General features: G+C 28.0%; 1 protein-coding gene across 1 annotated transcript; it reads right to left on the bottom strand.

Moving 5' to 3' along the window:
- Positions 1 to 1,438: 1,438 nt before the first annotated feature.
- On the bottom strand, positions 1,439 to 18,991 carry LOC127288681 (GATA zinc finger domain-containing protein 4-like). Its single transcript, XM_051316288.1, has 4 exons — positions 18,868 to 18,991; positions 2,325 to 2,717; positions 1,958 to 2,243; positions 1,439 to 1,585 (listed from the first exon to the last, which is right to left on the bottom strand). Exons 1-4 carry the CDS (start codon positions 18,989 to 18,991, stop codon positions 1,447 to 1,449), a joined length of 942 nt encoding a protein of 313 aa, XP_051172245.1. The 3' UTR covers positions 1,439 to 1,446.
- Positions 18,992 to 24,764: the final 5,773 nt, after the last annotated feature.

The raw sequence follows: 24,764 nt of genomic DNA, 5'->3' as shown, positions 1-24,764 counted from the left end.
CTCTTGAACCAGAAACGTCTGAACTTTTGCGTCTCGACGAATTCCTTATACCTCGGTCACTCGTCGTCGCTTCTGACTTTCTTCGGGGTTTTTTTTTCCCCACATCTTCTAAGGCGGCACTTTATACGCTTGACTAATTGGCTTAGATACAGTGATTTAAAGTAGTTACGTCCTTTTAAGTTTACAAAACTGAGAGAACAAATGGAAGATAAGCAAACTTTATATATAATTGAAACATATACACTCTAAATCTGAATCAGTGAAATTTTCACTGATTTAGAGTGTAAAATGATTCATTAAATCTGCCATATAAATTGTTTACTCTTTTTTTTACTTTTTTTTTGAAATAATTAGAAGCTTTTGTGCTGAAATATCAAAAAAAAAAAAATTTATATTGAGAAAAAAATAAAAGTTTGCAAAAATAATGAGCAGTAAAAGTAAAAAGAGAGTAAAAGTGCGAAACTCTCAATTAATTAAACTTTTGCAACCTTTCATTCTCTTTTGTCTTTTCTTTTCTTCTCGTCTTTTTTTTTGTTCTCTCTTTTTGTCCTCCATTCTTTAATTCTTTCCTTCGTTCAATTTCAATTTCTCTCTTTTTCTACGCTATGAAATAAAACGTTGATGACACACCATGCCGCCGACGACGTGGTCTCCTTAATGGAAAAAAGAAAAACAAAATTCTCACGTTGTTTGTGGTAAGCGCGGTGCAAAATAAAACAGGAATTTTGTCAAGAAAAATCTTTCTGATCCTTTTCAAAAATTTATTTTAATTTTTTTTTTATTTAATATTACACTAATTTTTAGATATAAAATAATGAAGGGAGCTTTTTTTTTAATATGAAAATATATCTTTCCATATAGCTTGGGTCATTTATGCGTTAATGAAGGTTTATTATCGGTACAACGCATCGAGTAAATATGTTTTTCCCGGTCTAGGAGTCTTTCCGGTTATTCAATAACGTGCGCGCATTAAGTCATGCGGGAGTTCAAAGTGATGCATATTTATAGGCTCGTTATAGTAGAAAAAAAAATTCTTCGACATCTCTCCACATGCGGCTATCGAAAATGTAAAACAGCAAAATTCATATGTAAATAATCGCTAATTATTCTTTCCTTATTAGTACGGTTAAAAAGTATACTTTCTGAAAATTTTTATTCATTAGAATTTATTATTATTATAATAATTATTAATATTATTATTATTGTAGTTGTTGCTGCTGCATCTGTCGATGTTTTTGTTGTTACTGACGTAGTTTTAGTTGCCGTTGTTGTTGCTGCTGTTTTTGTTGTTGTTACTGTCTTTGTTGCTGCTGTCATCGTTTTTGTTATCGCTGTTCTTGTTGTTGTTATTGTGGTAGCTGTCGTTTTTGTTTTTTATTTCTGTTTAGTTGCGGCTGACGTTGTTTGTTGTTGTTCTTGTTACTATCTTTGTTGCTGTTGTCGTCGTTACGGTAATCGTTGTTGTTTGTTGTTGCTATCGTTATTTTTGTTATCGTCGTTTTTAATTGTCTTGTTGTTACTATCGTTGTTGCTGCTGTCTTTGTTGTTGTTACTGTCGTAGTTGTCTCTGTTTTTGTTGATGTTGCTGTCGTTTTTGTTGCTTCTGTCTTTTTTGTTTCTGTCTTAGTTCCTGCTGTCGTTGTTGTATCTGTCATAGTTGCTGCTGTCGTAGTTTTTGTTGTTGTTACTGTCTTTGTTGCTGCTGTCATCGTTTGTTATTGTTGTTGTTGCTGCTGTTTTTGTTAATGTTACTGTCTTTGTTGATGCTGTCATCGTTTTTGTTATCGTTGTTGTTTTTGTTGTTGTTATTTTTTTTGTTATTGTTGCTACCGTTTTTGTTGTTGTTTCTGTCTTAGTTGCTACTGTCGTTGTTGTATCTGTCGTCGTTTTTGTCATCGTTGTCATTGCAGTCGTTCTTGTTGTTGTTTCTGTCTTAGTAGCTGCTGTCTTAGTTCACGCTGTCGTTGTTGTATCTGTCTTGGTTGCTGCTGCCGTCGTTTTTGTTATTCTTGTTGTTGCTGCTGTTTTTGTTGTTGTTACTGTCTTTGTTGCTGCTGTCATCGTTTTTGTTATCGCTGTTCTTGTTGTTGTTATTGTTGTAGCTGCCGTTTTTGTTTTTTGTTTCTGTTTAGTTGCGGTTGACGTTGTTTTTGTTGTTGTTACTGTCTTTGTTGCTGCTGTCGTCGTTTTTGTTATTGTTGTTGTTGCTGCTGTTTTTGTTGATGTTACTGTATTTGTTGCTGCTGTCATCGTTTTTGTTATCGTTGTTGTTGTTGTTATTGTTGTAGCTGTCGTTTTTGTTTTTGTTTCCGTCTAGTTGCTACTGACGTTGTTTTTGTTGTTGTTGATACTATCTTTGTTGCTGTTGTCGTCGTTACGGTTATCTTTGTTGTTGTTGTCGTTTTTTTTGTTATCGTCGTTGTTATTTGTCATGTTGTTACTATCGTTGTTGTTGCTGTCTTTGTTGTTGTTACTGTCGTTGTTGTCTCTGTTTTTGTTGTTGTTACTATCGTTGTTGCTGCTGTCGTAGTTTTTGTTGTTGTTATTTGTCATGTTGTTACTATCGTTGTTGTTGCTGTCTTTGTTGTTGTTACTGTCGTTGTTGTCTCTGTTTTTGTTTGTTGTTACTGTCTTTGTTGCTGCTGTCGTCGTTTTTGTTATCGTTGTTGTTGCTGTTGTTGTTGCTGTCTTTATTTTTGTTGTTGTCGTTGATGCTGCTGTCGTTGTTGTTTGTGTTGTTGTTGTTTATGCTGCTTCAGTTGTTTTTATTGTTGTTATAATTGTTATCATATATTATTTTTATACAAAAAAGAAATGACAATGAAACAAATCGTTTCTATTTGAATCATGTGCACATCTTCAAGCAAAAAAAAAAAACAAAACAAAACAAAAATGGCTAGATTATAAATCTCGAGGCAAAAGAAAAAGAGCGGGAATGTGAGTGAAACGAAACCAGAAAAAGTGAAAGAAGAAGAAAAGCAGATATATAGAGAGAGAGAAAGAAAAAAAAAGAAAGAAATGATTCTCTCACAAAGGCGATTCCCTTATCCGAATCTAGAAGCAGAACCCAGATGAAAGAAAGAGAGAATAAGATAGGAGAAGGGGACGCGCGACCTCGGAATTTCGGAATTCTTCGAAACCGTCGGAGAATTCTCGAAAGGTCCATTCAAGACTCCAGGCTCTGCATATCATTAGAAGCTCGTTTCCAGGTACTTCAGAGTCGTTGCTTGAATGGTGTTTGTTTTTTTTTTAAATTCTTTTTTTTTGTTACCATCTCATCTTTGTCTTTCTTTTACTGTTCTTTTTTTTTTTGTTTTTTTCGTCCTGTTTATTTATTTATTTTTTGAAAAAATATACAATCTTGTCTATTAAATTGTATTTCGATTCAAATTTGATAATTGTTATAATTTTTTATTTTTATTTAATTATCTGCATTTTGTGTAATAGTAATTACTTATGAAAATCCCTTTTTTAGGCAGAGCATTAAAGATAAATATTTAGAAAACTACTATTTATCATTTAGAAAACACCAAAATATCAGAATATAACAATGTATTATATATATACATATAATGGGATTTAGTTACATTTTTTTTTTATCTCACCGTTTTTTTTTCAGATTACCAAAGTATTTTTAAAGAAAACTTGTCAAAAATCGTCATGATTATCTTTTCTACATATATAAAGGATATTATTTATCTTATTTGAATATTTGTGCACAACATCTGTGTCTATAACGAAATAAGATTAGACATCCTTTCATATCATACCTATTTACTAATGTATACACTTTTTCTTCTTAACTATGTATATAGATATATTTATCCTTTAGGATTGAAGATTAGAAAGATTTGAATATTAGTATTTTTAAGATTGCTATATAGAGATTTGAATATTAGTATTTTTTAAGATTACGATAATATATAGAGATCCGAAAATTTTTCGCTAAAACATTATAAACGATACAAAAAAAAAACATAAAATGTAATCATTGTTAAAAGATTATTATTATTATATAATAATAATAGTAATAATAATAATAATTATTAGAATTAGAAAAAATTTGTTTTTGGAATATAAAGGATAATTGAAGGACGAACTTAATTAACGAGAAAAAGGCAACAAAGTAGTGCTTATCTAAAGAGTTCCAGGAGCTTCGTCGTCCTCTCGTTTTTTTTATCGTTACTCGGAGTGAATGAGTCGTGTACTCTAACCAGGTAAGAGAGGGTTACAAACCTTCTTCGTTCTTTCGACCTTTTCCTTTCACACCACAGCCATAAGATTAGATCTCACAAGTCCAATATAATACACAAGCTAGAATGAATGGACTCTCTTTCTCTCTCTCTCTCTCTTCTTTCTTTTTTCTCCTTCTATAAACAATCATACTACGATCTTTTGTCTATAATTCAAATTTATTTTTTATATTCAAGAAAATAAATTGTAACACACTCTAAAGAAAAGGGACCTTAGAACTAAACGAATTATACATATAGGTTATATATGTTTACGGTAATTTTGTTAAAAAGTTAATCTTTTAATATTTAGAATATAAAATGTAAATGAAAATGATAAATTATAATCATATAATATTGAAAAATTTGTGCATTATTGCGCTTATAATATATAAACAAAGTATTATTCGAATTGTGCAAAATGAAGTTAAGCAATTATTGGCTGATTGCTCGGAGCTTTGGAAGCGAATGGGTCTCGGATTGGGAAATAGATGCTGTGATACGGTTATCCCTGTCTGCCTGGGCGGTACTGATATGGTCACCCGGATAAAGTAGATATTACACGAGAGATGATCCGTTAATGAAGCGTATGTTTCTCACAAACTATTACCCACAGCCTTTCCTGTTATCTTACCCGGACAACGCTTCTCTCGTCGTACCGTGCGCGAATTACTACTGTATTAACCCCCCTTTCGCCCCCCTCCCCTTTTTACACCCCCCTCCACAAAACCCTTTCTCATGAACATTTCCATTTCATGACCTCTAATTAGGTCGTTGTCCATGGAAGCCAACATTTTCTAATGCTTCGTATATGTGCATACCTTGTCATATGAAAAAAAAAAAAAAAAATTATTTCCTTCTTGAAAATGAAGAATTATATTACAGTTAAATATTAAATAAGATATTTTTTTTTAATAAAATATTGTATTTTAATATTTTATTTTTATTATCCCGTGGAGAAATTTTGCCAGGGCCCAGATCGGGGCCGGATTAGGCTGCCCTATTAGGGAATAAAACACCGCGTCTGATGTGGCCCTGATTAGGAAATCCACATTTGGCCCTGATCAGGTGTGGCGTTTCATTCCCTACTAGGTCCCTAGTAGGACAATTTCTACACGGGATTTAGTATATTTCGGTAATTTTTAAATAATTTTGTATTAAAGTTAATTTCTATTTGTTTGGAGTAATATTTTATTTTGTTTGGAGCAATAATAACAACGAGATTTCGTATATGTATATATATATATATATAGAAGCGAAAGATGCATATAAATTTCATCAAGTCAATAGAATGGACCTGAGAGTGTGTAATATTAAATACAAGACCAAACGGCTAACAAGCCGTCAGCAATAAAGGTTTCTCTCTCGCTGACTAATATACATTTATCATATATATATATAACGAACACGCAAATCTTCATGAATATAATATATTTTATGTGATTTTCTTACATGTGTCCTATTGTTTCAAATGGTTCCCTTACAAAATGTATTGAAGTTTAAAAGTGATAATTTTTCGTAGTTTTTTTAGTTTTTGACCTTAGGAACAAAAAATCTAAATGTCAAAAGTAACAAAAATGGACAGAAAAGGTATAGAAATTAAATATACTTGCCTTTTGTGAGTAGGTGCAGTTTGGATTTTTTTTCATTTAGAATTTAATCTCCATATTGTGTTTAGAGACCTGATTAATTACAATTTATTATTTTTTAATCTACTCTCTATTTTGCGTAGTTTAGGGCTGTGAATTCAAATTTTGCTATCTGTACGAAGGAGGAGTTTGAAACTTTTCTTCATTTGACGAATTTAACCTTCATTTTTTCTTTTAGTATAGTCAATTTTTCGATTTATTTTTTTCCAGTTTACTCTCTATCTTGTATTTCAAGGCTACGAATTAAAATTTTGCTTTCTGTTTGAAGGAGGAATTTGAATCTTTTCTTCTTTAGCCGAATTTAATTAATTAATTTAATTTAATTTAATTTAATTTATTATTTATATATAAGTAAATATTAAATATTATTAAATATTTAAATATTTATGTAAAGAAGGAGTTTGACTCTTTTCTTTCTTTGCCCAATTAACCTCCTTTTTATTATTAAAAGCTTCGTATACGTTAATTGCGATTTATTTTTTTTTAATTGACTGAACATTTTGTATTTCATGGCACGAATTAAATATTTGCCTTCTGTGCGAAGGAGGAGTTTGAATTTTTTCTTCGTTTGTTGAATTTAACCTACATTTTGTATTTAGAAGCTTAGTCATGTTAATAATTTTGATACATTTTTTTACTCTACAGTTTGTATTTCAGCACTGGAAATTAAAGTTTTGCTTTATATTCGAAGGAGAAGTTTGAATCTTTTGGTCGAATTTAATCTCCCCTTGAAAAAAAGAAAACAAAGCCTCTAAAGACAAGATGGAAGTGAAATTCAACAAATGTGAGAAAATTAAAACTCCACCTTCTCACAGAAAGCAATATAAGGTTTGTTTGCAAACATCTCCTTATTGTAGAAAGAAGAGTTCTAATTCGTAGCATAGAAATATAAAAAATGAAGACTAAATACGAAAAAAGAATGATTCTAACTCCACCTTTTCACAAAAAGCAAGATTTGTTTTCAAACTTCTCCTTTTTACAAAATGCAAAATTCTAATTTGTAGCTCTGAAAATGTACAAAATGAAGCATAGATAGAAAAAAAGAAAAATTCCTTCTCCACCTTTTCATAGAAAGCAATGAGGTTTGTTTTTCGAACATTTCCTTCTCGTAGAGTGCAACATTCTAATTCGTAGCACTAAAAAATACAAAATGAAGACTAGATATGAGAAGAAAGATGACTTAAACTCCACCTACTCACAGAAAACAAGGCTTGTTATCAAATCTCTCCTTCTCACACAATACAAAATTCTACTTCGTTACTAAAAATACAAAATGAAGACTGGAAAAGAAAAAAAGAAGACTCAAACTCCACCTACTCACAGAAAACAAGGCTTATTATCAAATCTCTCCTTCTCACACAATACAAAATTCTACTTCGTTACTAAAAATACAAAATGAAGACTGGAAAAGAAAAAAAGAAGACTCAAACTTCACCTACTTACAAAAAGCAAGGCTGCTTTTAAAACCTCTCCTTCTCACAAAATGCAAAATTCTACTACGTGGAATAAAAATACAAAATTAAGAGTAGGTAAGGAAAAAAATTGAAACTCCACCCTCTCACAGAAAGCAAGATTTATACATTTATAGCCGAATTCTTTTCAAATTTTCTGACTTTTGATGCTTATCCCCGCAAGGTCAAAAACAAAAATTCTCATAAAAATAAAAAAGCAAGAAAATAAAAAAAAATGTCCCCATTTCTAAAATTTAAAACAATAATATAAAAAATGCAAGAGGTTGTAACTAGGTTGTACGACATGCGTTCATCTTGATGACTGATCGACTAGACACGGAATTTCCCGATAATGTTTGTCTTGGAAGCACAGTGACAAGAGAGAGTGGTCGTCCCAGGAACCGGAACGAGAGGGGGAGGGGGGGGGGTGAATGGATGGAGGAGACGATGGCTGACCATAGTTTAGAGGTATATAGAGGATTGGGGGGTGAGAAGGGGGAGAAAAGGGTGGGGGGGGGGTTTGGTAGGTTCATCTAGTAGTCAGCTGCTGTCCAGTCAGCCAACCCATCGCCTTTCAAGGTTCGGGGTTGGATACAAGCTTTTCTACTTAGCGTAGGGCACCCCCGTGGGGGTTGAGGCACAGACCCTCCCTAATTGCGTCCGAGAGATCGGACAAAGCGCGACTTGTGTATATATATATATATATATATTTGCACCAGCGGTATATATAAGGTTATATCCGGCATTCGGAGCCGATTTTACCTCTTGTCCATTGGACTTGTGCCCTCTGGCGATGGACACGCTGTACTACAAAGTTAAAGTTTGGCGGACTGAATAAACTTCGCCCAAACCCCCCCATCCCTTATACAAGTCTTGCACACACCTTTTACACTAACACAATTACGTCTTTAGGAAGTTTTACTTTTATTTTGATTTGAAAAGAATATTTAATGAATTCTTGTAAAAGAAAAGAAGTGTTGTTTTTTTTTGCTTGTTATTTTAATCAATTACATATAGACATTGGCGCCCTCTACTCTCTAAATTTGAATCAGTGATTTATGTTTAATATGTTTATAAAAATTGTTAATAATATTGTTAAATATTATCAAGGATCAATTTGACATTCAAGATCTATATTTTTGCTATAGTATATATAAAAAAGATTTTTTTGATTCAAAAAAAAATTATCTTCGTTTTAAAGAAATTTTTTATTTAATTTAAATAAATGTTTGTTTTACCCTATATCAATATAATATAATTTTTTTTTCATTAAATAAATAAAATTTCTTTGAAACAAAGAAGCTTTTTTTGTTTCAAAGAAAATTTTATTTTGAAAAAACGTTTTTCATCATTTTTTTCACAAATATTTTTGATCAAATATTTTCACCTTTTCTTTAATTAAAAAATTTATTTATTTCGCCAATATGTTTGATTAAAAAAAAATTTTTTCATGAAAATTTCCTTTATAAATGTATTTTTCTTTCAGTAAAGAGGAGAGGATAAAATCATAATTTTTATTGGCAAAAAATCTCCATTTTTTATTAAAGGTATGAGACTAAATATTGTCAAACGAAACAATTTAATTTTTTCTCCATTTTTAATTTTTGACGCAACGAGTAGAAATCTTGGGAGGAGGAATTTAAATTTTAATTTTTTATATTGTCAAATTAAAATGAAGATTTTTTGCCAATAAAAATAAAGATTTAATTTTCTTCTCCTTTCAGAAAAAAAAATTTTTTAATTAAAAATATTGATGAAATAAATTTATTTTTTCATCAAAAATATTGGTAAAAAAATTAATTTTTAAAGGAATTATTGGTTAAAAAAATTATTTATTTATTTATTGACATTAACGGAACAAGCCCTTTATATTTATTATATTTTAATTATATTTTTTATTTAATTTTTTATTATTTTTTAATTATAATTTAATAACATTTTAATCAAAAATATTCGTGACAAAAATTAACTTTTTTCATCAAAAATATTGGTGAAAAAAATTAATTTTTTTTTAACAAAGAAAATGTGAAAAATATTAATTTTGAACAGAAACATTGGTGAAAAATATTTATTATTTGTGAAAAAATATTTGTGAAAAAATTAATTTTTCATTAAAAATATTGCAAAAAATAATGAATTATTTTATTAAAAATATTGTTGAAAATAATTAATATCTTATTTAAACCAATATTATTGATTATAAATATTACTTTTTTTGTTAACATAATACATATCTTTTTGATCAATATTTCCGTTTAGTAAGTATATAAGAGTTTTGCTTTTTATAAAAACGATTCAGAAAAAATTGAAAGAAAGAAAAAAGATAAGTGCTGCCATCTAACTTCTAAAAAGCTCGGCTATATTGATTTTATCGACAAATTTTTTCTCATGCATTTTAGGTTATGTTTATAAGCTTTCACTATTTAATTATCGAATTGCATACATTGTCTTTGATTTTCTGTTATTTTCATTTTCAAATTAAATAGTAAAATAGTCGCCGCAATTACACTATTACGAAAATAACTGAAAATAAATCGTTTATTTTTCAGTCGATTCATTTTGGCCATGATTAATATAAATTGATTAAATGAATTTTTTTCTTTTTTAATAATATTTTTTATTTTCATTTATTTTATTATTTGTTTTTTATTCTATTTCTTATTTTATTAATAATTATTAATCACTATAATTAATCATTAAAAAGTATATGAATTAATATTCTGATCGACTTAAACTTCTTTTTTAATTTATACGAAAACTTGAATTCGAATTTAATGCAAGATAGGATTATATTATACGGAAACTGAGTTATAGCCTTTTATTATTTTGACAATTGAACTAGCTTCATATTGAACTGAGCACGAGTTGGCATTTTATTATTCTGACAAATGAACGGGCATCTTATCAACGGGAGGCGTCGATTTCTAAAAATGATTTACAAAACGCTCTCATTTTGATATAACTTATGTATATGCATCAAAAAATTGCAACGATTTGATGCTATTTTTGGTCTCAATTTGATACTTTCAAGAAAACTGTGTTGACATTGCACATTGAAAAATTAGAAATATTATGACTTTTATTGCACAACACTAATGTGAATAACTAATTTTTAATAATTTCCACTTTTTAATAGAACAAACAATATATCAAATATTTTTCAAATAACAAATTTGACACAAAGGCACGATGTACAAAGCAAAGGCAGAGAAAATTGAGGTTAGGTCTCTTCTTCGAGTTCGATATATATATATATCGATATATTGTCAAACGAGCAATTACTTGCGGTCTACATTAAGAGGGAAAATTCAAAATTACTTTTGTGAAATTCTTTTAAAACTGCAATTAAATATTTCAGTATTTTTAGTTTTAGTATTATTTATAATTATTAATTATTATTATCATATTTAGTATTATTATTATTAGTATTTGATTTAGTAATATATTTTTTTCCTACAAGCAAAAAATGACTAAAAATTGATAGAAATTACTAAATTCAGTATTATTAGTATTATTAGTATTATTTTAGTATTAATTTAGTATTATTATTAGTAGTATTTGATTTAATAATTTTTTTCAACTACAGTTTTAGCTTAAAAAAAAGGAGAAATTTTCGCTAATTGAAATTTAGAGAGTATATAAAATTATTTTTACTATCTTATATCATTTGTTTTCTCTTTCTAAAACGAATTATATAAGTCGAATTGGCAAATTTATTCAATTTCCGCATTCATTCTCATTATAGATGCTCAAGTCCATATCCAATCGCTATATACACACGTTTGTAATTGAGTTAAGCTTTTTGCAACTGCTAATTAACAACTGCTTCCGATAAGATTCTCTTTTAATTATATACCGTATTTAATTTTAAAAATAGCATTGACTGTAAATTAATATCTTAGCAAGATAGACAACTTTGCATATAAATATTATTTATATAATAACAAAATATTTTTCTTTTATTTTAATTAAAAAATTATACGGAAAAAAAAATTTCACCTGGAACAACGATAAGTTTAACTGAAACAGCGATATATTTCACTAAAACAGGGAAACTTTTCGCTATTCCAGAGAAACATATCGTTATTTCAGATAAATTTTTTTTTTCCGTGTATGTAAATATATTAGCGCGAAGGGGAAAAATTTATTAGATTTGAAATAATCGATGTACAAGATTTAGAAAATATTTCACAACTCCAAAGGGCAAAAAAAAGAAGTAAATGTATGATTTGTAGGAACAAAAGGAATTATGTTCAAGTGGTGTATATGATATATATATATATATAAATGCTTCGAAGTATCTTTGGTAAAGAAGAACGTTTGGAGGCGGAGTTGATAGTAAGACCTTCCCATTTGCCCCTCCCATGAGTTTGAAAGCTGTCAGAGGATTCTATATATGTATATGTATATATGTATTACATATATATATATATACTGATATTCTTGCAAGCTCAAACAGAGCTAAGTGGCGCTTCCTAGTGAGTAGGCTTTAAAATGTAAAATTATACTTACAAAAAATTATATATATACACGTGCGTCAAATAATTCAAAAATATGTTGGTAATTTTAAAAAAAATATTTTTAATTTTAATTATAATTTTTTAAAATAGTTTTTTAATTTAAAATTAATTTTTAGTACCAGAAATTGACAGATTGGCGAAATACTATGATACCAGTGCTGCGCCAGTAGTGAACTCTCTCATTTCTGGTATAGAAAAAAATTTTAATCTGGAACAAGCGATAAGTTTCACTCTGTATAACTGCAATATATATATATATATATATATATATATATATATATGATTTACTAAAACAGCTAAAATTTTCGCCATTCTAAAGAAATATATCGCTGTTCCAGATAAAGTTTTTTTTCAGTGGAATTTTAAACTTTTGGCTCATTTAATTACTATTACTCTAATTATTATTACAAAAAGGGAATTAAAATTTCTGTATTTAATATGCAGTTTTCTCCTAAATATACCAAAGTAGAGTTTTGCGGTTTTAAATAAAAAAAAAAAAAAACAAGTCTTATATTTGATTCGCGAAGAAGTAAACTGATAACTGAAAACAGGTAACCTTTTTAAAGCCTTGATATATAGTCAAGAGCATGGAATGAAGATCAATAAAACAGGGAGAGAAAAAGGACGATTTGAGGGGTATATATATATATATAGACTATATATGTATATGATGATGGGGGATGGAAAACGAAGGGCGGAAGACGAAGGGGGTATGGTTAATATATATGCGAATAGTCGGCCGAGACCAACACTTCATTCAATTTAAATTAAACTCGTATTAACGTTGTGGAATCAGCGAATTCAATTAGGCAAGCTTTTATTAATACAAAATGATTAATTAAAGAATTGCATATATACGATAAAATTCGCCGAGAGAGAGCTCTCTCTCCCCCTCTTTCTCTCTCTCTCTCTCTCTCTGAGAGAGAGGGAGAGAGAGAGTAGCGCTTGAGAGGTAAAAACGAGAGGGAAAAGGGTTTTGGAGAACAGCAGATGTTTCTGGCATCAAATAACGAATTAAGTCGCTGACCTAGACGTATTCTCGGTTTTTCCCTTTAACTTTGTTTCAAACTTTTGTCCTCTATTTTTTGTTTATTGACTTCTTTCAATATTTCTTAAGAACGTGTGGAAATATGGTTATTCACGTTTCTATATTCAGTTATACGGTATAATTTATACTATTTTTAATTTATTATACCAAAAGTAGACAAAAATGTACTTACTGTAATTTTTATTTCTACTGCTAGTAATGAACCAATACTGTATATGTACTTACTGCTTTTTTTTATAAATTTTGCCAGAATTAAACAAAAACTGTATGTGATTACTGTACTTTTTATAAATGCGCAAGTATTAAACCAATATTGTATGTACTTAATGTACTCTTCATTATACCGCTACCAGTAACGAGTCAGTACTGTATGTACTTACTGTTTTTTTTAATAAATTTTGCTAGAATTAAACAAAAACTGTATGTACTTACTGTACTTTTTATAAATTTTGCAAGTATTAAACCAATATTGTATGTACTTACTGTACTCTTCATTATCGCTACCAGTAACGAGCCAGTACTGTATGTACTTACTATATATTTTTTATTAATATTATGACAGTATTGAAGCAGTATACAGTATATACTTACTGTATTTTTAAATAAATTTTGCCAGTATTAAATCAAAACTGTATGTACATACTGTATTTTTTATTATTACTTTCAGTATTTAAGTACTATTTGTACTTACAGTATATTGATTAATGCTGCGCACTAAGTATGTACTTACTGTACTTTTTATTACCGCTACCAGTATAACGAATCAGTAAGTACTGTATGTACTTGCTGTATATTTTTTATTAATATTGACAGTATTGAAGCAGTATACAATACATGTACTTACTGTATATTTTATATTTACAGCCATTATTGAATTAATACTATATATGTTCTTACTGTATTTTTTATAAATTTTTCTATAATATTAAACCAATACTGTATATGTACTTACTGTATTTTTTTTATTAAAATTTGTAATATCAAAACAGTACTTTATGTACTTACTGATTTTGTAATTATACTGCCAGTATTAAACTATTATTAATATTTCCACTTTTGAGTGAGTGTTATATTTTTATTAATATACAATCAGCATTGAACCAATACTGTATGTACTTATGGTATTTTTTACTCTCGCTGCCTGTAATGGACCAGTACAGTATATACTTACTGCATATTTTTTATTAATATTGTAGGTTTTAAAGCAGTATTATACAGTATGTATTTACTGTAATTTTTATTAACGTTGCTAGTATTGAAGCAGTACAGTATGTACTTACTGTATTTTTTTATAGTAATAAACTTGTACTTTTTTTTTGCTTAAGGACTTTTGGGAAATCTGTATACAGATACCATGGCTTCCGCATGCCAAGATTATGTTGGGGTTGGTAAAAAAAAGCAACACTAAACAAAATAAGCTGGCGAACTACTACCATCCCCGACCCACTAAAACACAATATTCTTTAATCATATTGCCACAGTGTTGGACCAATACACTATGTACTTACTGTATATTATTTTATCATTATGTACTTACTGTATATTTTTTAAATTAATATTGACAGTATTAAAGTAATATAGTATATGTCCTTACTGTAATTTTTATTAACGTTGCCAGCATTGAAGCAGTACAGTATGTACTTACTGTATTTTGAATTAACGCTGACAGTGATGAACCAATACTATATATACATGTACTTACTGTATATTTTTTTTTATTATTATTGTCAGTATTGAAGCAGTACAGTATATATGTACTTACTATATTTTGTAGTAACGGTGTCAGTAAGGAACCAGTACTTTATGTACTTACTGTATTTTTTATTAATTTTGCCAATTTTAAATCAGTACTGTATGTACTTACTGTTTTTTTGCATTAACATTATTATTATTTACTAACAACTGTCGTTATTATAATCAGAAATTTTTCCACACGAGGAATAAAAATAACTGTTTCGCATTATACATATATATATATATGTATCGCACAAATGTTTCCAATTTAACTTTTCTCTATATTAATACATGTTGACAAATATATTAAGACTTATGGTATAATGTCAAAACGAAAATTGAATGACAATATAGAAAGAGTTGGATTTACACCTCTTCTATACTATATAGAAGTCTTTCATCCATTAGTCAAACACTTGAATTTTCATATATAAGGGCTGTCAGTCAAAGGGATTATTTATCTCTGACAAACAGCCCTCACAATATCCTCTGTTTTCGATAATCATATATATACATATATATATATATATATATATATATATATATAATATACAAAAGAGAAATCGATATAGAAATATATCGTATAAAAAAATTTATTACGTACATTTACATATTATATTAAATTTGTAATTTCTGTATAGAAATAAAAAAAAAAAAATTTAATTTTAATATTTGGATGGTTTGTACTTTGATCTTGACCGACGATGGAAAAGTCAAAAAGGTGTGCAAAGAGTAAAAAAAAAAACATCGTTGAACGTAAAATCGCGCCAGATACGAGAAACTTGTTTACTTGGGATCGAAAAGGTATATATACGTATATATATATATATATATGTATATCTGTGTGTTGAGTGGTTATAGAGGATTGAAAACATGAGATTTATTCGTCAGAGCAGGTGAGCATAAGTGCCCGACAAAAGAAAATGAGGCGAGTGAATTCATCTGGAAAATCGACCATTCGATACGTCGTCGCTCTTTCAACAAAGACATATATGAAAAAGCCATAACGACTCTCTTCTTCCATATATATATATGCAGTATGATTTTTTTTCTCAAAGGAAATCCTAGAGGCCTAACGTGTGTGTATATATATATATATATATATACACGCATACACATTTATATATACGTATCTGTAAAAGGGAAAGTATATCGACAGGAAGCGTTGTTTCGTTTGACTCATAAATTTTACTGTTAAAATTATTTATTTTATATTATTATTTTAAATATTTCAAATATTTTGCAATTAAATTTAATCTAAATTCGTTAATTAATTTAAATTAGTAGAAAGTATAACTCATTTTTAGTATTATTTACGGAAAGGAATCTTCACCTAAAACAGCGATAAATTTCACTGGAACAGCGATATGTTTCACTAAAATAGCGAAAGTTTTCGCTACTCTAGATAAACATATAGCTGTTCCAGATAAAATTTTTTTTCCGTGTTATTATTATTAGGTATTATTATTATTATTATCATTATTATTATTATTTTAGTTTTCTCTCTAAATTTCAATTAGTGAAAAGTGACCTGCTAATTTGCATTAGTAAGAATTTTTACTAATTTTTAGTAAAATATTACTATTTGATTTAGTTGCTTAAAATTTGTTGACTAAAATTTTAGTAAAAAGTGAGTAAAAATTAGAAAAAATTCTCACTAATTTAAATTAGTAGGTCACTTTTCACTAATTCAGGTTTAGAGTGTTATTTAGTATTATTAGTATTAGTAGTAGAAATTAATTTAGTAATATATTTTTTTTTACTAAATTTTTAGTGAAAAATGACTACAAATTAGTAGAAATTTTCAATAATTATTATTATTATTTTATTATTATTTTTATTATTGTTATTGTTAATAGTATTTGATTTAGTAATTTACTTTCTAACTAAATTTTTAGTGAAAAGTAACTAAAATAAATATTAGTCAAAAGTTTCAGTAATTTTTAGTATACTATTAGTAGTATTTGATTTAGTAATATTTTTTTTCAACTAAAGTTTTAGTGAAAAATGACTAGAAATTAGTATAGAAATTACTACATTTTAGTATTATATTAATATTATTTTTCTACTATTTTAGTACTATTTTAGTATCATTATATCAGTATTAAATTGAGTAATATTTTTTTAACTTAAATTTTTACTTAAAAAAGAAAAAACTACTAAAAATGAATAGAAATTTTTACTAATTGAAATTAACAAACAAATTCTCACTAATTTAAATTTAAAGAGAAACCCACATATTTTTTGCATTGATAAAAAATATAAAAAAAACGTTAAGTAAATATCGAAATTAATTTTTTTTTAATTCTGATTTAAAAAATTTTTTAATTGACAATTTAACAAAAAAAAAAAAAAAAAAAATATCTTTGCTACAAATGTCAAGACATTTTAACATTTGAAAAGAGCTCTTTAACCCTTTTTTCAAATCTAGATTGTGAAAGGACAAATTCGACAATAGAAGTATAATTTTAGTTGAGAGAGTTATATATATAAAGTATATATAGTCAATGCAGGTATAATATATTTATAAGTGAAAAAATAAAGTGTGATCATAATATTGTCAGAAAAGATGAAGATGCATTTATAAATATGACATGTTCTTATCATACTCTCAATTGGTCCGTCATTCTTTAATTTAAAAAAAAAAAAAAAAAATTTGATCTTCAAAATTTTTTGACACGTACACACACGTCAATAAGGTCAACATATTATTATTATTATTATTATTATTATTATTATTATTATTATTATTATTATTATTGTTATTGTTATTTTTTGATGTCTATATAAGACTGGTCAGCAAGTTCTTGTATTATATACGCGTGAAACAGATCACAATAGGTGACCGTGACGATCCGAATAATATACGTTAATCAAAAACGCCTTTCAAACACTATATATATATGTTTTCGAAAGGTAAAAATGTTCATTCTTTAATTTGAAATCTTGTCACTCATTTTTTTCAATTAATTAATTTGTATGTTAAAAGAGATTCAAATATAAACAAGAAATATTTTACAGACTATAATTATATATATGTATATATATTGACAATATACAAATACATAATTGATATACACAAATGTCACGCGTCTTTCGCGATTATAAATTATAACAAATAGATTCTATAATAGAGAATAGAAAAAACTTGTCAATCATTTCTTGAATACGATTTACACACATATATATATATATATATATATATATTATTGTAAAATATTTTTCCAATACGATATATATATGTTTGTAGAAATAAATTGACATATGATTATCGAATTTTTATTTGAACGAATGAATATTAATTTAACAATGTTTTTTTTTTATTTATTCACAATTATCAAGTTATTGGAGTTTTAAAAAAATTATTTCATTTTTGTTTAAAAATTTAAAAAATTAATTAAATTCAAAATGAAAAAATTATTTAAAAATCCGAAAATTAGAGGAAATTTCTGATGAAATTAAAATTTTTATATATAAAAATAGGCAATTTTTAAGTAGAAAATTTATTGCTTTATCAGACATATATTTAAAAAAAATATTTTTTTTTCAGTAGAAAAAGCATGGATAAAATTTATGTTTTTTAAAAAGTAGAAAATTGTTCTATACCAAAAAAAAAAATTATTTTTAAATTAAAAATGCATTATTTTGTCAAACCAAATTTATTTTTAAGTAGAAAAGAAATTGTTTTGACAGACATTTTTTTTTTTTATTTCTTAAATAGAAAACGTATTGTTTTGGCAGACAAAAAATATTTTTTTAAGTAGAATAATTATTGATTTATTGGATAATTTTTTTTTTTTTTATTTTTAAAGTAGAAAAGTCATTTGTTTTGTCAGATAAAATTTTTTTTTTCGCTGAATTCAAATCTGGAGTCAAAAATAAAAAATTTAAAATGGCGGATTCAATATGGCGGACTATAAAAGTTTAAAATTCATCGTATTCACTCGAAAATCATTACTCGGCAGTTTTCGGGGTCACTGATTACGAATCCGATGTCACTTTTTAAAAATTCAAAATGGCGGATCCAATATGGCGACCAAAAATTAAAAGTTGAAGGATATCATTCCATTAAATAAATTTTCTTATTTTTAATATGAAAAAATATTACTTATCGTGAAATCAAATGTTATTTTTTATTCAATTACTTTTGAAATATAATATAAAAATTAAAAAAGCATAGAATAATTTTTTATCAAGTTTATATTTATATATACATATACACTTTTTTTTTACATTGCTGTTTGATTTGCCTTTGATTTGATGATGACGACTCGATAGTAATGCATACACTTAACGATATTGGCAATTCGGCATCGCATTTAATTTCAACTGCAATGTATGCGGAAATAACAAACATTTTGATCAAACATTTGACAAACACTTGTCTCTGTCGAATCTACCCGAGCTACTATCCCTGCAGTTCGGTGGTTCGGTTGCCTACCTTCTGGCGTTCTATATATATACATATATAAAACTATCGCTCAATTTTTACTTCGATATAAAAAAGAAGAAAAAAATATCTATTTATTGTTTTAAGTGAAATGTAAATAATTTCACGAATTTTTCCATGTGTAGCAAAAATAAATGAAAATTAAAAAAATAAATAAAAAAAAATACATAAAAATGAAAAATAAATAACTAAAGTGGAAATAAAATTATGAAATAATTTTTTAATTAATTTTGCCAATTCAAGCAGCAATATTCTTTAATGTGAATTTTGAATAGTAGCTACTGTAGGGGATGTTGAAGAATTACAAAATTTTATTATATTGAGGGACATTCAAGTGAATAAGATATCCTTGTCGAATTCGCAATTCTAATAATATTCACCTGTCGAGAAAGAGAGAGAAAGAGAGAGAGAGAGAGAGAGAGAGAGAGAGTGGTAACGCCTTTAGAGAAATAAACCGTGTCTGAATCGAATTTCTCAATTATGCTTGTCCTTGTCCTTTTCTCCAAATGTAAAGTCCACTGAACATACATATATGGATTTCAAAATATAAGACATCTGTCAACAGATTTTGATTTTTCTCTTTTTTTTTTACAAGACACACACGTCACATTCAATTTTCTCTCACCTGAAAAGGTAAACATCTGCGCTATTTCCAATCAATTATTTTTTTTTATCATTCAATATAATTTATTTATTTTTATAAATAAATCTTTTTCCAGTGTATTTTCTATTAATTTTTGATATTAACAAATCCTCAATTTACTGTTGAATTATTGTTTCTTAAAAAAAAAAACTATAATCTTTTATTTAATTAATTCTAAGGAAATTAAAAAACAATTATTTTTTATTTATTTAATTTGTACGAAAAAAAAATTTTATTTGGAACAGCGATATGTTTCTCTGGAATAGCGATAAATTTTGCTGTTTTAGTGAAACATATCGCTGCTCCAGGTTGTTATGACCCAAATAATTTTAATTATTATTATTAATTAAAAATGTTGTTGTTGATGGTTTTCCCTTCTAATATTAGCACATTCAATTTGAATTTCGCGGACATTCGATAGTTTGACAAATTCAAACTGGCGCGTAAGTCGCGGAGAGTCGCCTACTAAAAAAATAAACGCACGCCTCGCCGCTTGTAGCGAAATTGGTGAAATTATTTCGCATTTCTAATTATTCTTTAATATACTATATCATACGCGATCTTTGTATCTTTTTCATTGCATTTAATATTGTAATAAAGTATTTTATTTATCAAATAATATTGCCCTAATAACACAAGATATCTTGGGATATATTGATAATATCCCGCAGATATCCTAGGGATGTCCTATGGATATCAAAAGGATCTCTTAAGGATATCCAAAAAATCGGAGGTTTGGATATCCCATGGATATCTGAGGATATCCACAGGATATCATCTGGATATCTCTATAGACTTTCATAAATGTCCTCCTGATATCCCATAGATATCGTCAGGATATCCCACAGATATCATCAGGATATCCCATAGATATCGTTAGAATATCCCACAGATATTTTCAGAATATTCTCAGTATATCTTCTGGATGTCAAGAAGATATTCTCAGGATACTGTTTTTAAAGTCATTATTATGAGCACTATACGAGTGAGAATATTCTGTGAATTAAATTTTATATAAATAAAATAAAAATGCAACTTGTTTTTCGAGAAAGTTGTTTAATTTGAAAAATTATTAACTAATTTTTTTCTCATTCGTGATTCATTCCTTTATTCATATGGTTAATATTGTCAAAAAATAAATTGGCTTTAAACAATATAAATTCTTCCCCGCAAATAATGAATAACTATTAATATTAATTATACATTAAGTGCATGAGTTTATTTAAAAACTTTGAAAAATGCGTTTCAAATCTTCATTTAAAATAAATTAGAAGCTCATAAGATTTTTGTTTTTATTATATTATTATTCATTATATTAGCTTATTAACAATTTTAACCTTTAAAAATATATGTTGAGATATTAAATATCCCGTGAATATTCTAAGAATATCCCACGGACATCCTGAGGATATCCCATGGATATCCTGCGATATAATATCCAATAGATATTTTTTGGATGTCTTAGGGATATCCTGTGGATATCCTATGGATGTCCTGTTGATGTTCCACAGACCGGCGGTTTGGATATCCTAGGGATATCCCAAAATATCCTGGGGACCATTCTAGGATATCGACCATTGATAGGGATATCTTATGGATATCCTAGGAATATCCTTTTGTTATGAGGGTATGAATCATTATTTTATTTATTTTATTTATTTATTTTATTTATTTTATTTATTTTATTTATTTTATTTATTTTATTTATTTTATTTATTTTATTTATTTAGGTAAACAGTTTATTATTTTTTTATATACTGTTATTCTAAAAAAAAAATGCAAAAAAAATTAAAAACTGTGTAGAATAAATAAATGGAGCACTTAATTTTATAAGGAGGATGTTGTATCTTTCTCGAAGTGAATTTGGGTATACACTTAGAGTCGTGTACTTGTGAGAGAGGCTCGACAAATAGTCTTGATATTCTGTTATATATAGTAGAAGCAAATAAGCAGTAGTTTAGAGTTGAGAGAGAGAGTATAGTAGGTGGGTTTATTTCATTGAAGAGGGAGATGAAATTTCGTAGCGTTACTTATGCAATGTAAAGCGGCAGCCCGAGACCAACCCTTATATAAGAGAAAAGGGAAAGGGTCGCCCCCAAAGAACCCCTAATATTATATTCTTGAGCCGCTATAGGCCTTTATATCGTTTCTATATGTATAATACTTGCAGGCTCTTTGGTTTTGGCAATGTGTGAGCGTAGGTTAAATATTCTCTTTCTCTCTCTCTCTCTCTCTCAAATTACGAGATCGTTTTCACCATCACTGCAAGTGCATATACAAATAAATATGACTCTTATTTCATCAGGACAATAAACATATAATATATGCTCATTATAACGCACATTTCTAAAAAATATTTTTTTTCTGTATTCTATATAATCCCAATTATTTTGCACTTTAATAATAATTAATTTTTTAAAGGCTTGCATTGAAATTTTATCTAAATTTTGAGGTTATGTGCGTTTCTTGATTAGGGAAATTTGAAATTATGTTTGTCGGACATAGCCTCAAACCCAACGGTCCCTTGACATATGTCCTTGAATTTTGAGGTTATGTTTGATCTCTGACCTTGAATACAGGAACCCTATATGGCGTTGAATTTTAAGGTTATGTTTGATTCAGGAGTTTGTATCCTGGAGAACTAGGACCTTGAATTTTGAGGTTATGTTCGTTTTAATACTAATATAGGTAGATATATGGGTCGTTCCACGTCAATTCGTCTGTGGGTTTGAGGTTAAAATCAGAACTAAAATTCTAATATATATATAGGTCATTCCATGTCAAGAGTAACCAATCTAAACTAACCTAACCTAATAATTCCTAACCTAACAATTCCTAACCTAACCGAATAATTTCTAATCTAACCTAAGAATTCCTAACCAAATAATTCCTAACCTAAACCTAATAATTCCTAACCTAACCGAATAATTCCTAACCTAACCTAACCTAACCTAATAATTTCTAATCTAACCTAATAATTCCTAACCTAACAATTCCAAACCGAATAATTCCTAACCTAACCTAACATAATAATTTCTAACCTAACCTAACCTAATAATTTCTAACCTTACCTAATAATTCCTAACCTAACCGAATAATTCCTAATCTAACCTAACCTAACATTTCCTAACCGAATAATTACTAACCTAACATAAAACAATGTAGTAAAATCGTAAAAGAAAGTGAAAGTACAAGTGCGAATGTGAAAAAAAGAAATTTTTTTTTGTTAAAATGTATAGTAACAATTACAATATATTTATAAACGTATAAACATGAATTGTATTTTAATTTAATGAGCATAACTATGGGTTATATATACGACGAAATAATCCCGGTTCTCCATATATATATAGAACGAGCTAAGACTTGCCTATAAGGGCAAGAGATTTGTAGTTTCATTAGGCAGCCGGGTGTTCCTTATGATGTTATGTATATATGCCTTTAAACAAGAGAATAATTGTATAATCATAAATTAAAATCATACAAATTCAATTCTTCAAATTACAAAAATTAAATTTAAAAAAAAATTACTTGTCTTTTCAATGAATTTGGTGAAAGAGCCTTTTTGCCGAATAAAAGGTTTAAAAAAAAGGGGGGGGGGCAAAGATCCGTGCCATAAATTCTTCGCTCTTTTCTCGATATCAACATAAATTTTCCCCCCTTCGAAGTGGATTTTTCGCCATAAGTATAATACACGTCATAAAATCATATTGAAATCGCAGGATATATATATAGAGAAAATCTCTCTTTCTCTCTCACTCTCTCATGTGCCAAGTACGGAAGAAGAGAGATTTTCGTTATCGCTCGCCAATTGCAAAATGTGCGCGCCAAAAGTTGTATAAACCCACAAGTGCATGCAATGCAGGCGCCCCCCTCTTTCTATATATGTATATAGATATAGGAAAATCTTCCCTATTTTTCCCTCTTTGCATTATCCTTCCCCATTTTCTCTTACGAGAGCTGCATCGACGCTTTTTCTTTTGAATTTTTTTCGCCTAAAAAAGTTTTGATGCTGCTGTCACCATCTCGTATTCATACATTCGCCCGCGCTCACAAGGACCAATGCAAATAGCTTTCGCATAATGCAACTGCGAATGAATGGGATATTATAGCCAATTGTGCAATAAAATCCCTGAATTTTTTTCAAATTATAAGAATTTTTTTTTTGTACAAAAATTATAATCGAACAATATATTATATAGAAGCAATTTATTTGAAAATTTAAATTATTATTTTTTTTCATTTGACATTGTTAAGGATATTTAAGAGAATTGTATTTTTAATATATATTTTCTTCCATATTTATTATAATAAACTAGGGGGGATAAGCCCTCATTATTTTCCACTTTAATGATTAATTTTTTAAAGGAAAGTATTAAAATTATAAAAATTTAGGGGAAATTTTGAGTTTATGTTCCTTTCTTGGTTAGAGGAATTTAAAATTATATTTGTTGGACATAACCTCAAAACCCTAGGGTCCCTTGACCTATGTCCTTAAATTCTGAGGCTATGTTTGGACTAAGGCCTTGAATCCTGGAAATGCCCTAAAATTTTAAGGTTATGTTTGATCTCTGACCTTGAATCCTGGAACCCCATTGCCCTTGAATTTTAAGGTTATATTTCATCCATAACCTTGTATCCTGGAAAACTAGAGCCTTGTATTTTGAGGTTATGTTCGATTAAATACTAATATAGTATATGGGTCGTTCCACGCAATATCTACAACAATTTGCGAAGTCAGTTTTCAAAAATTCAAAATGGCGAAACCAATATGGCTGACGAAAAAATTAAAAATCGTTCAGAGTATTCTCATACTTGTTATTAAGGGAATTTTTGGGGTTGGCTAATTACGAATTTGAAGTCAGTTTTCAAAAATTCAAAATGGCAGATCCAATAAGGCGAACGAAAAAAATTAAAAATCGTTCGGATTATTATGAAACTTGTTACTAAAGAGTTTTTGGGGTCTTTAATTACGAATTTGAAGTTAGTTTTCAAAAATTCGAAATGTCGAATCCAATATGGCGGACGAAAAAATTA

Source organism: Leptopilina boulardi, unplaced genomic scaffold, assembly GCF_019393585.1.
Source record: "Leptopilina boulardi isolate dan_hultmark-lab unplaced genomic scaffold, ZJU_Lbou_2.1 LbouV2_392, whole genome shotgun sequence".
Taxonomy (NCBI): Eukaryota; Metazoa; Arthropoda; class Insecta; order Hymenoptera; family Figitidae; genus Leptopilina; species Leptopilina boulardi.
Note: the sequence above shows the minus strand (reverse complement) of the source record. Positions and strands in the feature narration are given on the sequence as shown.

Coding starts and splice junctions, on each gene's coding strand:
- LOC127288681 (XM_051316288.1), bottom strand. CDS start 18,991: ATGTTTGTTATTTCCGCATACATTGCAGTTGAAATTAAATGCGATGCC. Junction 2,718..18,867: donor AAGGCAAATCAAACAGCAAT/GTAAAAAAAAAG, acceptor CAACAACGACAG/CAGCATCAACGACAACAACA. Junction 1,586..1,957: donor ACAGATACAACAACGACAGC/GTGAACTAAGAC, acceptor CAAAAACGACAG/CAACATCAACAAAAACAGAG.